Source organism: Lonchura striata, chromosome 8 (assembly GCF_050655825.1).
Source record: "Lonchura striata isolate lonStrDom1 chromosome 8, ASM5065582v1, whole genome shotgun sequence".
Classification (NCBI taxonomy): Eukaryota; Metazoa; Chordata; class Aves; order Passeriformes; family Estrildidae; genus Lonchura; species Lonchura striata.
This window is the reverse complement of record NC_140710.1, coordinates 29,941,233-29,957,988: the sequence shown is the minus strand read 5'-3', so window position 1 is coordinate 29,957,988 and position 16,756 is coordinate 29,941,233. Positions and strand designations below refer to the sequence as shown.

At 55.8% G+C, this 16,756-nt stretch overlaps 1 protein-coding gene across 4 annotated transcripts; it reads left to right on the top strand.

Moving 5' to 3' along the window:
- Positions 1-517: 517 nt before the first annotated feature.
- Positions 518-16,542, top strand: GLUL (glutamate-ammonia ligase). Of its 4 annotated transcripts, none has more exons than XM_085586749.1 (10): positions 518-793; positions 3,198-3,323; positions 5,553-5,758; positions 6,045-6,274; positions 11,170-11,360; positions 12,541-12,702; positions 12,962-13,108; positions 13,495-13,622; positions 13,780-13,979; positions 14,845-16,542. In XM_085586749.1, exons 4-10 carry the CDS (start codon positions 6,141-6,143, stop codon positions 15,161-15,163), a joined length of 1,281 nt encoding a protein of 426 aa, XP_085442875.1. In that variant the 5' UTR covers positions 518-793; positions 3,198-3,323; positions 5,553-5,758; positions 6,045-6,140; the 3' UTR covers positions 15,164-16,542. The 4 variants fall into 4 exon arrangements, with proteins under 4 accessions (XP_085442875.1, XP_085442876.1, XP_021401710.1 ...); XM_085586750.1 differs by having other exon boundaries at positions 539-804; XM_021546035.4 differs by having other exon boundaries at positions 555-793; positions 5,669-5,758.
- Positions 16,543-16,756: the final 214 nt, after the last annotated feature.

Genomic DNA, 16,756 nt, shown 5'->3' with positions numbered 1-16,756 from the left:
TTGTTCAGCTCTTGTGCCTCCCTTCCTTGCAAATGCCCATCTTTTCTTGCCTGAGTTTGGGGCTCGCCCTCAACTTCCTCCAGCTTTGAGTTTCAACCCGACTGGAGAAGCAGCAGCAATATACTCGGGAAAAGACTTGGTGACTTGCTTATTTTAATGAAATGAGAACCTGTATTCCTGCTGCCACAGCTTTCTTTCCAGTGGCAGTTCACACACAGGCTGAGGAAGTATCTGGCTGGACCGAGAACGCTCATTTGAGGGGCAAAGTGAGCACAATCCAGGGTTGTTGCCAGTAAGAGAGACCACAGCCTGTTTTCCCAGGGCATTCCTGCCCAGCAGCAAACCCAAACCATCGGCACCTGGGATTCCCGTGCCCCAGGATGCTCTCCACCCCCGGACCTCTCGGTAAACCCTGCTAGGCAGGTACTTAGCAATCCCCGTGGTGGAGTAAATCCTTCACATCCCATCGGGACCTGCTGCATCGCTAAAAATGGGATGAGCAACGCCTTCCTAACCCTTAGCAGAGGCGCGGCTGGGCAGGCAGCGGCAGCCCCGCAGGGAGAGGAACCCGGCGCGGAGGAGAAGCCGCCCCGCTTCCCTCCGTGCCGCGATGATTCTCCTGCTCCCCCCGAGCCACTGAAAGCCAGCAGCTTCTGGCAGGGGACGACGTGGGGGCACAGGCTGGATTTGCAGAAGGCAGGCAGACGACGCTTTTCCAGCCAAGCCGGGAGAGCATCCTGCGTTGCCCAAGGAGAGGATTAGCCGTGAGCAAGGAGCCTGCCTGCCCGTGAGGGTGAGTAGCAGGTCCGTGCTGCAGGGGAAGGAGGTGGGGAAGGCGCCCTGTTGCTTTATGGCGGTGCTGGTGCTGAGGCACAAGGGGGATACTCGAGTTACCGCCAGAACGAACGCGGCTGCCCGCGGGGATTCCTTCCCCTGCCTCTCCTCGCCCGCCTCCCCAGAGCCCAGGCATGGCAGCTCCCCGGGGGCTTCCAGAGCAGTGGGGTTTCCTTTTTGTTTTGGGATCCGAGCGCTGCAAGCGGCTGGGGGGCTCGGGGAACGCGTGGGGAGGGAGGGCTGAGCCAGCCCGGTGAGCACCAGGGCTTTGCTGCTGTTGAATTCAGGAGGAATCCAGGACAAGGGGCTGATGTTTGTGTCCTTCTGTGCCGCCACACACGGTCTCCTTCGCTCCAGCTCTCGCTGTTTATAGATAGACCCCATAAAGTGCAGCAGGACTTTAAATGGATTGCGCTCCGCCCAGGGCTTAAAAGCGAAATGACGCCCGGCAGTGAAATGATCGCCCAGCGGCACGAAGAGAAGAGCCCGAGAGGGGCCTCGGCAGTGCCGAGCCGGCTCCTTCCCTCGCCTGCCCTGTGCCCTTCCTCCCCCTTCCTCCCACTCCTCCGTTCTAACAAGGGGCACGTTTCGTTTTCACCAGCTGGCTCGGCAGCGCTGGCCACAGGCACCACCGGCCCGTGCCACTGATGTAAAGGAGTGTCTGCCCAAAAACCTGGATCCAAAAGGAAAGGGAGAGCTGAAAGAGATGGAGGGTGGCAGAGGAGCCCGGAGCCCAGCTGTTCTGGTTAGTTCCCACTACACAAAAGCGCATCAAATTCCCTTTTAGACCTCTATTTCCAAGTTGAGATCCTCAGGTTTCCCTCATTTCCCAGTCTGAATGCAGTGTACTCCCAGTTTTCCTCTAATGCCACAAAAAGTTCACCTGAGGAGAGCTCTGAAAGGCTCCAGGTTTTATGGTGCAGAGTGGGCTTACGGGAAGGTTCAGAAAGATGTTGAAAAAATCAACAAAAACATAATCTTGCAGCAGCAGCCCCATGTCTGTGAAGGCTGTGAACACTACAGGGGGAGCAGAGAAAGTTACCTGGGCTTTGTGTCGCCAGCTGTGAGCCAAAGGAGGAGTTTTGGGGGGGAATCCGCTTTAGGGGATGTGTGGTACAAGCTTGTCCTTGTGCAGGGGGAGGATTTGGAGCTGAGACATTCTGTGAAATGTGTTTTGGGATGGGTGCCACAGGCTGTTTGGAAAGCACCAGGTTCAGGAGCACCCAAACAGCAAAGGTATGTGGTTCACAGAGGCTGGGCACAAACGTGGTGGCATCCCTAGGACAGGAGAAGGGAGGTGCTGTGGCTTCAGGGCACAAGCTGAGCTCCTCTGCCTTACATTGGGCATAACACAGTTTATCCACCCAGGACTCAGTGCAAGTGTCAGTGCCCAACACCTCCCACCACCCTGTGAAGTTTTATTCACGTCTGAAAGATCTGGATGCAAGAAGGTGGGCTGGCCTCAGCCTGCTGCTGAGTGGATGCCCCTGGAAATGCCCTCTTCCACCAAGGCACAGTTGTTGTTACAGGGAGGACCTAGATTTCAAAGCTTAATATTGCTTTTCTTCCCCCTTTTTTCACGTTTTGGAGTGTGTTTAGAGGGGCTGAAGCCCCCAGCAAAGGGTAACTCGCCAGCAGTCATCGTGGTGCTGCAGTGTTCCAGTGCTGTGTTCCAAAGTGCCACCCCGATTGTGACGTGCTTGTTGGGGTGATCCTGGGGGGCTCCAGGGCTCTCAGGGCAGCTCCCTCCAGGCCTGCTTATCCTGCAGAGGAGAACACTGAGAGAGGATCTGAGCAGTGTCTGTATGTGCCTGAACAGGGATGGAACAGGCTTCCAGAGGCTGGGAGCCAGGCTCTTCTCAGTGGTGCTGAGCAATGGTATGAGCAGAAATTGGAACGGAGGAATTCCCACCTGAACATGAGGCAAAACTTCTTTACTGTGATGGTGACTGAGCACTGGAACAAGTTGCCCTGAGAGGTTGTGGAGCCTCCCTTAGTGGAGATATTCATGAACCACCTGGGCACAATCCTCAGTGCTGAGCTCAGGGGACCCTGCTTGAGCTGAGATGTTGGACCAGGTGATCCCATCTGACCTCACCCATCCCGTGATGCTGTGAAATGTCACTTTTTAAATCACCAGCCCTGCACTCGGGCAGTCCTGAAATGAAACCCTTCCCCTGTCCCTGTTGGGGCAAACTTCTTGCCTTCAAAGCAGGTTCCAGGTGACACCTCAGCTCTGGGTGTGGTCGCTGTCGCTGGGTGTGGTCTGCTCAGCTCGGGATGAGAATTTCACAGGACACCCCACTGTGTCTGCCCCAAACAGACCAGGCCCACGTTTCTTATCAGCTGTCTTTCTTCATCAGATCTAGATCTGAGACCTGATTTTGGAGACCCTCCAGCTGGAAGAGGAGAAGGAGGAGAAAAAGAAGGAACCCGTCCTGCAGCAGGAGTGACCTGTTCCCTGGCAGGAGGCAGAATCCGCTCCCCAGGTGGGTATTTGATGATCCTGCTCTTTGTAACCAGACCTGGGGGCAGGACAGTGTCCCACAGTGTCCCCAGGAGCGAGGCCACCTCAGGAGGTGGCGCTGTGGCATCAGGAACGCGGAGCTGATCCCAGCAGCAGCAGCAGGGCTCTGCATCTCAGCCACCGCCAGCGAGAGCAGGGACAGCTCCGAAGGGACTCTGGGGCTGCTCCCTGTGCCAAAACCCAACCTGCTGTGGGCAGGGGGCAGCTGTGAGCCACAAAACACCTGCTGGTCCCAGTGGTGCCAGGCAGAGCTGTGGGATGGAGTTATGGAACACCCTGGGGAGGAGCAGCTCCTACCAGGGATCCATACAGATTTCTGCTGCTGAGCCCAAGAGATGAGGAGGGGCGTGGGTTAGGAATGAACTGCAGTGGTGGCTGTTTCACACCTAAAAGACTCTGAAATCCTCAGAGAAAGATCAAAACTTTAAAAAAAAAAAAATCACATTTTCCAGTTGGCAACTGAGCAGATGCCCAGTAGGATCCTCAGAGGCTGGGGTGGCTCCTTGGGTGCTCATCCAGCTCTGAACTGGCCTCAGTGGGACTGTGATGGCTTCTGCCAGGAAAATAAATAAGGTTGTGAGCAGGAATTAGCTAACTTGGTCGCTGTGGGAGGGCACAGAGCCATTCCCACCGAGTTTCTCCCCAAGAGAAGACCCCCAAGAGGTCTGCCAGGGTGGGGCTCTCCTCTCCTGGCTGCAGCTTCCCAGGTTTTCCCAGGGCACATGGTCTCCTCACATGAGGAGCTCACGTGAGCTGGGTGGCTGTTTAGGAAAAAAAAAACAGAATGGTCTGAAAAAAAGAAGCGGACACATGAGCACAGCCCAGATTTAGAAGGAAGCTGGGGGTGGCTGGGCTCCATAAGAAGATAAGGGCAGGGTTGCAACACACAACAGGTCAGGAAGGCTTCACTGCCCCCTGCCCCAGCCTGAATCACCCCTGTCCCCTGGCCCTGACGTGGGGAGCAGCCCTCCCCTGGCAGCCCTGAGGTGCCAAGGGGCAGAGCCTCGTGTTCCCAGAGGGGATGGGCTGGGTTTTTCTCCTTGCCCAACACCACTGGCACTGCTCCCCTCCGTGGCAAAGTCCAAGGCTGCCCAAACACAATGTCAGCCTGGGGTCAGTGGCCACTCACAGCCCCCCCAGCAGCCCAGCCTGTCCCTCTGGGTGCCATCAGGAGGGTGGGGGTTGTTTCCCACACACCCCGAACTTCTCAGCATTGCTTCTGGCTCTGGGTGATGGTTTGGAGAGCCAGAAATCTGAGCAACTCCAGCCTGAGTGCACAAACCTGCTCTCCCCTCTGGCATAAGTATTATATCCCCACCATGAGCTTTTGGGGCAAGATTTGGGATTTTTTCCCGCTATATAGCCTCATGCTATTTTCATATAAATAGTTTATAGGACATTAGGCCCACAGTGCCTTAAAACTGGAGTTGCCCAAGGCTGAGGAATTCCAGCTCAGCCTTAAATATGAATTCCTTTCTTGAACACACTAAAATGATTTTTCACATGTGATTTCCATGCTCAGTCTCCTGAGTGCATAGTCTGTTTGCTCAGCAAGCACACCACTGGTGTTTCCCTGGGGAGTATTTTGCAGCCTGTTGCCATCTGTCTGTGGTTTCCTTGCTTGGGACTGTCCCTTACACCTGACAGCCCCTGTGGCAGGCTCTGCCTTCACTTGTCTCCCCTCCAGCTGAAGCAGAACCACTGGTGTAACCTTACCCCAGCCTCTGGGGCTGTTGACTTCAGCAGCCCGGGTTAAATTTGTGTTGTGGCAGGACAGGGACCTGATTCAGCCACAAGGGAGGGACATGGGCAGTGGCACTTTGCTGTTATAATTAATAATTTATACATTTAATAATTATTTTTATAATTATTTTATAATTAATTAATATTAATTTATTTATATATATAAACTTTTTTTTTCTTTTATAATTTACAATGCCAGGCCCGGATCCACCATTCCATCCACTTAGGCAGCAGTTTGAGGATTTCTGCACTCTCACTTATAGAGATGTGAAGCGCGTTAGGCTGAAATTAATGGTGCCAGCCACAGCTAACACGGCCCCAACCTGGCTGGGAGTGCTTTTAACAGTGTGAACAATAATAAAAAAAGAAAACTCAGCGTGGGTGGGGGGAAAGAATCCCAACAAAAACAACCCAGCCAATGCACAGTGTGACCGATTTCCAACTGCAGGGAAAGGCATGTGCTGAGCGCTCCCTGGGATATTCTCCACCCTTGGACAGAGCAAACTGAGCCAAGCAATTCCTGGGTCTCAAATCCCGCCTGCCCCTGATGTTCTCATCTTCCAGCTTCCCCCCGGGCCGCTGCTGAAGGCGAGCACAGCAGCACGTGCTGGGGGAAGGCGCTGGGGCCCCGGCAAGCTCTGCGGAGCACAGCAGGTAGGGAATGCCCGCTGGGAATGCCCCTGGAGCTGGGCAAGGGGCTGCTGGGGCACGGAGCGTTGCCATGGCTTCCTGGGAGGGTGCCAAGCCCAGCGGTGGGCACGGGGACGGGGTGGGCAGGGAGATGGCAGCACCTGGGCTGTCCCGGGGGCCGTGCCCCAAGCTCCCTCTTCCCTCTGTGCGTGGTCCAGGGAGCGGAATGGGGAGGGAGGTTTTGTTTTTTTTTTTTCACTCCACGTGTGCCTCCGCACCGATTCATTTGCTTTCCTAAACTGCCCTTTAGCGCAGCCCAGGTGATCTGCTGCTCTGGAAAGGCTGAAAGCCCTCTGGCCACCAGCCCGCGGCCACCCTTGACCCTGGCAGCATCTTCAAAGGGAGCATGGGCCTGCTGCGCAGCGTGCAATGTTTGCTCACAGCCAGGGCCAGCAGCTGCTGCCTGCCTGCCTTGGGGGGTTTCGTCAGCCTCCTGCAGCGCTCCGGGGGAGACCGCTCGGCCACCGCTGCTTGCACAAGGTCAGTGTCCCCCTCCCCGGGCACGCACCCACCACACCCCAGGGTGAGCTCCCTGTGTGAGCTCGCTTCCGAGCTAAGCGCTTGCTCGGCTGTTGGGTTGGTTTTTCCAGCCCTGCTGTTGCTAGTCTGGGTGAAACGTGCCTCATCTCCAGGCGTCCCAGCCTGGGAGCACCTCGGGAGGCCACCAGGAGCCACTGTCGTGGGTCCAGATGTGCCCAGGGGTGGGCAGGGATGGAGGTGATGCCAGGACAGGCAGCCCGTGGCTGAGGTCACTTGGGTGCAGTTCGGCTCCTCGTGCAGCACCTCCCAGCCCAAAGCACTTCCCTGGATGCATCTGAAAGTCACAGAATTCACAGAATCACTGGGTTGGAAGGGACCTTCAAGATCATCAAGTCCAACCCAGCCCCAACACCTCAACTGGCACCCAGTGCCACATCCAGTCTGTTTTTAAAAACATCCAGGGATGGTGACTCCACCACCTCCCCATTCCAGAACTTTATCACTCTTTCTGTAAAATCTTCTTCCTAATATCCAGCCTGTATTTCCCTTGGTGCAGCTTGAGACTGTGTCCTCTGGTTCTGTCAGTGGAGAAAGAGCCCAACCCTACCTGACTACAACCACCTTACTTAGCTCAGTTTAGGAGTGTCTTGACTGTTGAGCATGGGGAGAGGAGAGATGCTGAAGATGTTCCTGCTCATTGCAGGGGGTTGGACTTGATGACCTTCAGGTGCCTTGCAAACTAAACCAAAGCATTCTGTGATTCCATATTGTTATGCCCACCCCTCTTTCCTACCAGCTGTGTCACTGCTGGAGGCTGGGGCATTTTGGGTGTGTGCAGCCTCCTCCTGGGACCTAACCATCACAACAGAATGGGCAATTCCTCCTCCTTGTGTGACATCTCTGTTGGGAAAAAAAACCAAAAACAACAAAACACAAAAAAACCCAAAATAACAGCATTCCTTTCTATTTCGGAATTTTTCTTTAGTGCTGGTGAAAAACCAATGGGTACCTGGGCTTAGCATTCAGGGGCTGCAGTCTTGTTGGGCTTGAGATCCCAGGGTCTGTGGTGAGGATCACGGTGCTGGGGAAGTCCCCAAAAGCCATCAGCCACCTGCCCCTGAGGGCAGGGAGCCACAGGGAATTTTCATATCCTGTCTATTTAATCATCAAGTTGCCACCCTCCTCTTCCCACCCACCCCCCTAGCCCCCAGTGGTGTGACATTTCTGCATTTTAAGGTGTTCCCAAATGGAAGGCAGGGATGGATGGGGACACATGGACAAGGGATGGGTCACAGTAGCCTCAGCAAGGCACAGTGCAGAGGGAAGCCTCGATCCTTTACTGCCTGGCTGCTGGCTGGAGCTGGAAAAGGAGAGGCATGTCTCATGCTACCTGAGAGAAACTCATCCTGGTCCCCAAATCTTCCTTGGAGAGCACAGGGACACGGCTGTGCCCTGTCCCTGAGGGTTTGCCCAGCTGCCTTGGAAGCTGGAGGCTGCAAAGCCCAGGCATGGACTGCCCACCCCTTATAACTCAGCAGCCACTTTCCAACCTTGGCACTTCTTTCAGGATATCAAACTGTGCCGGCGGGAAGCGCCGGGCCAGGCCAATAAAGGTGTTCCCACGAATAACAGGAGGAAGAAGGAAAAACCTGTGCCAGTTGGGACTCGCCCCTGCAAGGGGAGGACATTGTCTGTGCCTGTGGCCCTTTGAAGGCGGATTTCAGTCCAGCCCTGGGTGTCACCTGTTGGCACCGAGCCCTGCCCAGCTCCCCCCCGAGCAGGGTTTTGTTGGCGACACCGCGGGTCACTGGAACACGCAGCTGGGACAAAGCACAGCCCAGCAGGCTTTCCCCAAAAAAATATTAAAAAAAAAAAAAATAAGCCAGGCTGGAAGGGGAGGAGGGGAAGGAAGGCAGGCGGTAAACAAGGCGGGTGAGCCCAGCGAGGAAGCCCCGGAACGCTTCCCGGGAGAGGGCGCTGGGTCCGCGGCTGCCGCTTCCCCGCGGGCTCCTGAACCCGAGCGGGGCGAGCGCAGGGGCTTGGGCATCAGCCAGCCAGCAAACCCTCCCGGGCTGGCAGCTCCATCCTCCCATCCCCGCCATCACAGCCCTGCCCACCCTGCCGGGCTCTCCCCGGCTGGGCTTTGCTGCCCCGCCGTGGGTTTTTGCTCCCTGCTTGCCTTCAGGGTTGGTTGGAACTGCCCAGCCCCGAGTCTTGCAGGGCACAGGGGTCACCCCACCGCTCAGGGGCCTCCTCTTGTAAACATCTGGGTGTGTTCGAAGCCAGAAGTGGATAAAGTTACTGGGAAATTAACAGGTAGCAACCGTAATTCCAAGAATTTGGAGCTATCAGAGCTCTCAGATTAAGTCTAGGAAAGAGGGCTGGACACTGCTTTATCCCCTTTATGGGAGCTATTTTGGGCACCAGCTCCTGCTCTGCTTCCTTTTACTCCAGCTGAGCTGTTACATTTGGGTGACCACAGCTGAACGTGAGTTCCTGAGCTCATTTCCGTGGGTAAAACACCACGTTTGTTTGCGTGCTGGAGCCATTTCTCTGTGCACAGGGTGCGGGAGCTGGGCTGCTGGCAGGAGGCACTTTCTGGGGTGCCGAGGGGAGGCTGTTGCAATGCTCGGTGGCTCTGCCTTGCCCAAGCAATTCCAGGAGAAAAGCACCTGAATTTCACCTTGTTCTGGACAGCCTCGGGCGATTGCCACACACTGATGGCTGCTCCAAGGTGCTGCTGAGGATTGAGCCAAGTTGTTCCCGCAGGGAGGGTGAGGATCTGGCTCTTGAGATGGGCGAGAAATCAAAGCCTGGTTTCGGCCAGCACTTCCACCTCCTCCCGCCCGAGGATCCGGCTCTCCCTGGCCACTTTCCCTCTGGACTCTGGCTGTACAGTGGCTGTGATGGCCAGGAGGCTCCAGCTTCTGGAGGAATGGCAGGGTTGGTGCCATCTCCCTGGGGCTGGCACGGGGCAGAGCAGGATCCTGTGGCTCCGTGGCAGGCGTGTGGGTGGCGTGTGCCCACCCTGGGACCTGCGTGTGGCCTCGCCATGTGCACACAGGGGTGACAGCTCTGTCTGCTCCTGCTGGCGTGGCTCTCCTGCCCCTTGGATCCGGGCTGGGACTTGCACCGAGCTGCGGGAGATGGGACAAGCGATTTGTGGAAAAATACTGGGCACTGCCTGCGGTTTGCTGGGTGCTGCCATGGTGGGGCTGGGGGATTTCTCCCCCTTCGAGTGACAGTGAGCCATCCTTGCAGCGAGGCTCTGCAAATCCAGCTGCTGGAGGCTGTGACCTGCTCCTCCGAGGGGAAGCGGGGCACCGAGGCGTTTGTCCCAAAGCCTGTGCCCGGGGCTCGGTGCAGCTGCGGTGCCTCCCGGGGCGGCCGGTTTCCATCCCTGCGAGCTGTGCCAAGGCAGGCTAATGTAAACGCCGCCGAGAGCCCTGGATCCGCTCCCGCCTGCCCAAGGGGGACGAGGGGTTGTTTTTCCGGTCCCGGGAGCATTGCTCAAAAGACCCCAAACCCAGACCACCTCTCCGCTTTCTGCCCTCTCTCCCCTCCCTTTCCCGCACGCACCCTCCCCTTCCACCCGGGCGCCCCTTTGGGGGGGCGGCCGCAGGAGGAGGAGGAGGAGGAGGAGGAGGGAGGCGGGGTGGTGGCCCTGTCCCCCCTTTCGCCGTGTCCCTCCCGTCCCGCCCGCTGCCCAATCGGTGCGGCGGGGCCGGCGCTGCTCCGCCATAAAGGGGCGGCGGGCGCGGCCCCGGGAGCCGAGCGTGGGAGCCCCGCGCCCGCCCAAGCCGCCGCCGAGCGCAGGTACCGGCCCGGGGGGACGCGGGGACACGGGGCTGCCGCTGCCCGACACCCCCCGGCCACGGCAGCGCCGGGGAGGCGGCCCCGGGATGCCCGGCGGGCAGATCTTCCAAGGGAAAATTCCTCCTCTAGGAGAAGGGGGGGAGTGGGGGGAGGGAAGTGGCAGCTTGAGTTTTGTGTTGAAAACATTCCCTTTGCAGTTTTTGTGGGTGTTTTGGGTTTTTTTAACCCCACGAGGCTCCTCAGCTGCTCGCGGGAGGTGCACGCGTGGGAGATGCTTCTGGCAGGGCGGCGGGGTGGGCTGGGGCCGGCTCATCCCGAGCCCCCCCGCAGGACAGCGGCGTGCTGGAGAGACTTGCCAAGTCAGTCCGCATTTCCAAGCTGTTGGCGTTTCCAGGCCTCCTGGAAAACGCCCGGTGCTGTGGGTCGGACACGAGTGGGCTGGCTGGCGTTAGGAGCCTGGCTCGCAGGGCTCTGGGGATGCTGCAGCTCCCACCCGCTGGTTCCAGAGCCGCTCCAGCACATCCCACCCCCCCCCCCATTGCTGCCTGGGCTGCTCAGGGCTCGCGTGTGCTGCCTGTTGCTTTTCCTGCTGCCCTGGGACCGTGTGGGTCTCAGATTCAGTCAAAGAGAGAAACGGAGAGTTTCTGTCCGGGCAGAAGCCTGGGACCCACAGGACCGGGCTTGGATAACCTCAGCTGGGCTGAGAAGGGCAGAAAAGCCCTCCTCGATGATGCAGATTTATTAAGAAAGCCCCAGCTAAGCTCTCCTTGCATTAACTTTGCTCTTGAGCAGAGTGTGGAGGTGAAAAGTTCATGTGGGGCTAAGGAGCCCTTTAGAAGTCTGTTGCTCTGGTTTGTTAGCAGGAGTTTGGGTATTAATGAAGGGTTTCTGGAGCAGGGCTAGCCTGAGCTGCTGTGCTCTCCCTAAGGAATGACAGGGAACCACTGGAGATGGCAGCCAGCCCTGCGGCCGAGCTGTCCCGTGCTCCTCCCTGGCCTCGGGTGGGGAAGGGGGGCTGAAAAATGTGGGCATGAAAGAAAGGGCTCACAGTTGGGGCTGTTTGTGTTTCCCCCCTGCAGGAACCCCCTCATCAGGACTGCAGCCATGGCCACCTCAGCGAGCTCCCACCTGAGCAAAGCCATCAAGCACATGTACATGAAGCTGCCGCAGGGGGAGAAGGTCCAGGCCATGTACATCTGGATCGACGGCACGGGGGAGCACCTCCGCTGCAAAACCCGCACGCTGGACCACGAGCCCAAGAGCCTGGAAGGTGAGAGGGCAGGTGCAGCGCTCCTAGCCCCTCCCTGGGTGGAGGAAGGATGCCATTTCTCTCTTCCCGTGGCAGAAGGATGGTTTTTAGGGAAGACGTTCCTCCTTGCGCCCTTCCAGTTACCTCTTTCCCCAGATACCGCAGGAGAATGTTCCCAGCTCTCCAGATGTGGAGTTTCAGGGAGATGCCTGGGGCTGGGAGCCTGTCCTTGGTGCTGTCCCTGCCGTGGAGGGGCTGTTGGCAGGGGCTGGGGGCTGTTGGCAGGGGCTTGGCTGCCCATTGACTCTTGAGTACTCGATTTGGCCGGAAGTAGTTTGGCAGAAGAAAGTGCAGGGGAAAGAATGGAGCTATCCGGTGTAATTAAGAGCTTGTGTCCCTCAGAACAAACAGTCCCAGCTTACACAATAATAGCATTAGGATTTTCCCCAGGTTGCCATGGAGCTGGCTGGAGACAGTTATGAAATGAAAATACTGTGTGTGACTGAGCAGAATTATCTTTTTTCTTTTCTTTTTTTTTTTTTTTTTTTCCCCCTCTCTCCTTTCCCCTTTTCCCTCTGAGGGAGTGGTTGGCACAGCTCCTTTGAAATCTTTGTGCTTCCCCTCCTCCCTCTTTCCCCGTGGGATATGGGGGAGATAACATTGCCCCGGTGGAGTTCTGGCCTTTGACGTGGAGGGCAGTGCTCAGGATGGAGGGGTGGGCAAGGGGCCACGCTCCCCTTCCATAGGAGATTCCACCTCTCTATGATTTGCCTTCTTAAGGCCTCGTAGTGTGATGGAGAGTATTGCATGGCTCCCTTCACTCCCACAGCTGGAAGATGGCTCGTGGTCTGCCCTCTCCCAGCCGAGGGGACTGGGTGCTTTGCTCATCCCTGTAGTTGTTGTGACATAGGAAATGTCCTCAGTGCTACTCTGTTCACTCGGGCTTGGCCAGAAGCCCAGCAACTCGTTATTTTCCAGGGTGGCTGGGGACTTGCACTCTCGTGATTTTTTTTTGCTTGTTTTGGGTTTTGTTTTTTCTTTTCTTAAAATTTTTTTTGCTTCCCCCACTTGGAATGAAATCGGCTGAGCTGGGACTAAACCCATTCTCTATGAGCATCTTCACCTCTGTCTTACTGGAGGGCAGCAGGGAGCCCATCCTGGGACCCCGGGTCACTGTGGCTGGTTCCTCTCTTTGCTCCAGATCTCCCTGAGTGGAATTTTGATGGCTCCAGCACCTACCAGTCCGAAGGCTCCAACAGTGACATGTACCTGCGACCTGCTGCCATGTTTCGGGACCCTTTCCGCAAGGACCCCAATAAACTTGTTCTCTGTGAGGTCTTCAAATACAACCGTCAGTCTGCAGGTGAATGAACGGACCTTCTCCCTTCTCCTGGTGGAGGTGGTTTTCCCAGGAAGGGGAATGGGAGACCTGCCCAATGCTGTCTGTGCCCTTAGCATGACACAGAAATAACTTGAAATAGAGGGCAAACAAAGTGCTGGTGATGGACAAAGGGCTGGGCTTGGGATTCTTCAACGCTGCTGGGACTCAAACTGTAAAATAAGTGGAAATGGGGAGTGGAGGTGGCATCACTCGTGAGCCTTGTGTCACTTTTCCGTTCCAGAGTCAAATCTCCGGCACACCTGCAGGAGGATTATGGACATGGTGTCCAACCAGCACCCCTGGTTTGGGATGGAGCAGGAGTACACTCTCCTGGGGACAGATGGACATCCCTTTGGCTGGCCTTCCAATGGCTTCCCTGGACCCCAAGGTAATCTTTTGGGAGCCTGGACCAAGTCAGGAGTGTTTGAACTGAAATCTGTGTGCCACAGCTTCAGGCGAGTTGAGGGATCCAAGGTGCTCCTAGAACCAAAGGTGGACGGTAGAAAGCGGAATATTGGCAAAAACTAACCACAAGATTAAATCTGTCACAGAAAGGCTGAGGTGGGGATTGGCCACGTCCAGATTTGCTGCTTGGCTTGTTGGTCTGCAGAGGACTTAAACTCAGGGGCAAACTTAAACTCGGGGGGAATTTGCTCTCTGTCGGTGTTCTAACCTGCCAGTTCTTCCATGGAGAACACATCTTGGGGCTTTTGAAGAGTTCTCTGTGTGTGCTGGGTCTGGGTCTTCACTGGATTTTTCCCTGTGCTGCTGCAGGTCCTTACTACTGCGGTGTAGGGGCAGACAAAGCCTATGGCAGGGACATTGTCGAGGCCCACTACCGAGCGTGCCTTTATGCCGGTGTGAAAATCGGAGGAACCAACGCAGAAGTGATGCCAGCCCAGGTAAATCATTCTGGGATGCCTCAGGGAGCGAGAGAGTAGCGTGGAAAAAGCCCAGGCAGCAGGAGCCGTGTCTGCCTGCTCTGAGCTGTGCCCAGCATCACGGGGTGGGAGGTGCCTGTCTCCACCCCACTGAGCCCCTGACGCCTCCTCCTTGCAGTGGGAGTTCCAGGTGGGACCATGCGAAGGGATTGAGATGGGGGATCACCTCTGGATCGCGCGCTTCATCCTGCACCGGGTGTGCGAAGACTTCGGGGTCGTGGTGTCCTTCGATCCCAAACCCATCCCTGGGAACTGGAACGGTGCTGGCTGCCACACCAACTTCAGCACCAAGAGCATGAGGGAAGAAGGGGGTCTCAAGTAAGTGTTTAGCTTGTTTACTGCGCAGCAGGATTTTGGATGACACGGGAGTTTGGTGCTTGGTGTGACATCTGAGTCTTCTGGATAGGGTTTTTTTGGTCGTTTTGTTTTTGTGGTTTCTTTTTTTCTTAGTATGTATCTTTTTTTTTTTTAATAATGACACATTCTTGTCTTGATGCTTGCTGGGCAATTCAGCCAGCAGTACAATGCTGCTGGAACTACAGGATGCAGCTATCCCTAACAGCCTATCCAGCTCCTGACCTCCCAGTGCTGGGAACAAACAAACAAACCAGCTCAGCACAGGGCTTTTTAAATGATATTTTTATAGACGTGATGAAAGAGAAAGATCATTTGCTTCTTCTGGGCAAGGCTGCCATGTTTTCTTAAAAGATGAACATGCTAAAAATGCAAACTGTGAGTTCCTGCACGGGACTGCTGTGCTGAGTGCACTCAGGGACCCTGTGTCCCTGGAGCTGTGTGGAGGGATCCATCCTGGCTGTTCTGGTTTTTTGCCTTAATCTTAGTGCTGCCCTGAGATAACGGGACAGCCCATGGCTCTGTGAGCTTCATGAATAAAAACGCCAGTGTTGAGAGCAGGTGGAAGAGGGAAGTTTGACTGGTCTCACAGATGGCAGTCCCTAGGTAACCTGTGGGATTTGGGGCCATGTGGACCCTTTTTCTGGGTCAGCAGCGGGAGCGGAGAGAAACCCTGTGTTGGGATGTGCAGCCAAGCGGGCCGTGGGGCACAAAGTGCCTCGGGGACAACCATTAATCTCGTTGTCGCTTGGACACGACGATCCAGAGGCGTTCAGCTCGTCCCATCCCTCACTGTGCCACCCCCGCCCTTCCCTCCCTCCGTCTGCAGGCACATCGAGGAGGCCATCGAGAAGCTGAGCAAGCGCCACCAGTACCACATCCGTGCCTACGACCCCAAGGGGGGGCTGGACAATGCCAGGCGCCTGACGGGCTTCCACGAGACCTCCAACATCAACGAGTTCTCGGCCGGCGTGGCCAACCGCGGCGCCAGCATCCGCATCCCGCGCAACGTGGGCCACGAGAAGAAGGGCTACTTCGAGGACCGCCGGCCCTCCGCCAACTGCGACCCCTACGCCGTGACAGAGGCCCTGGTCCGCACATGTCTCCTCAACGAAACCGGGGACGAGCCTTTTGAGTACAAGAACTAAGCAGACTGCGCCCCGCGGACGCCGCCGCTGCCTCCCCCCGCGCTCCCCGCGCCCCTAAAGTTCCCTTCTAGCTGTAATCCCGAGGGTACAAGATAACATGTTCCGTGTCTCAGTAACTCCTGTTGTCTTGAGGTGGGGAGGAGGGCAGGTTTAGTTTTATCCGTGTCTGTTTGTCGTTGACTCTTCAGAAGACGGGAGGAGGACGGGGTGTTAGAGAGCTTTTAACCACTGTTTTATTTTTTTTTGTCTAATTCATGTGTACATCCGATGGGATCCGGTGGCTTCCAGGGACAGACTGCACACACAGAAAGCCTGTAGGAGAGGAGAAAGCTTAAAACGGAGCCAGATTTGGGGGGCCAGCCCCGCTGCTGGTTCTCTGCAGACTGATGGATGTCTGAGGTTGGTGCCTCTCTGTGGAGAAGGGAAGATGGGAGCTGTGGTGATGGGAGCTGTGTGTTTGCTCCTGCCTGTATGGGGACATGACGGGAACACTGTCGCCCTCCGGCCACTCTGAGGTTTCTGGGAATCTTCTGGCATGGAGGAGAACTCTTGGTTCTGTCACTGGAAGTCAACCCATCTCTGGCTCATAACACAGAGTGAAGTAGTATTTTTGTATTTAAATATAAAAACAGCAAAAAAAAAAAAAAAATTATATATGAAAGCGTTTCTTTCTTGAAGAGATGATGTTCCAGCGCCTCATCCAGCCGGAGCGGGCAGAGCTCCTGCGGATGCAGTCGGATGCAGGTGGGACTGAGGGTGAGCTCGGAGGGAGACTGGGATGAGATTGTTCCAGCGTGGCGTGGAGCTTGCAGGAGGGGGTTCCCAGAGCAGGAAGCCTGCAGAAGCATTTGTTACTGTAATTCAGGTGGCCGTGGCACCCTCGCAGCGGGAGGAAGGTGTCCTGAACCAAGAGTTGACTGGTCAACAGCGTTCTGGACGGAGCTGTGGCTGTGTCACCTGTCCAGCAGGGCTAGCATGTCACTAAAGCAGGGCTTTGGATAAAGATTATAAAAAAAAGACAACAAAAAAAAAGAAGTTTTAGATTTTTTTTTTTCATCATGTTCTTAGTTTCTCCGACTGAATGGTTTTACAGAGACCGTTGATGCCACTGTTGTGTCCTGGCTCTCTCGGGCTGCCTGCCACCCAGCCAGGATGATGGGGGCTAGGAGAAGGGAAGGGAGAGGCCACCTGTCCCTCCCAGCCAGACCTGGCACTCCCAGCTGCTGCTGGGGGGTTCAGACGTTCCAGGATTTTACACTTGGGTATCTTAGATGGTGCCAGTTATATTCCGTTGCATTTGGACTTCTTCTGAATAGGTTTGTTGTTGGGTATTTTTTTTTTTTTGTAATAAAAAAAGAAAAAAAGAACAAAACCTTCAATATGACCTCTGCAGCCTCTTTTTGTACGTGTGTTGCCTTCACCATTTGAAAGGATTTTGACTCTGATAGGGGGTAGATGTGGCTTTTCATTTGTGGGTTTTTTTTGTTTTTGTTTTTTTTTTTTTTTTTTTTTTGGAGGGGTCAGGGGTCTTTAAATCCATGTGTGCTCTCCAGAAAATGGGAATTCGTCAGCAGTGGTTGGTTCTGTGGCTTG

What these genes read in the sequence shown, in the direction of transcription:
- GLUL (XM_085586749.1), top strand. Translation starts at nt 6,141, where the DNA reads ATGGGCCTGCTGCGCAGCGTGCAATGTTTGCTCACAGCCAGGGCCAGC. An exon ending in GCCACCGCTGCTTGCACAAG is followed by an intron (nt 6,275 to 11,169) that starts GTCAGTGTCCCC and finishes TCCCCCCTGCAG; the next exon opens with GAACCCCCTCATCAGGACTG. An exon ending in CAGAAGTGATGCCAGCCCAG is followed by an intron (nt 13,623 to 13,779) that starts GTAAATCATTCT and finishes TCCTCCTTGCAG; the next exon opens with TGGGAGTTCCAGGTGGGACC.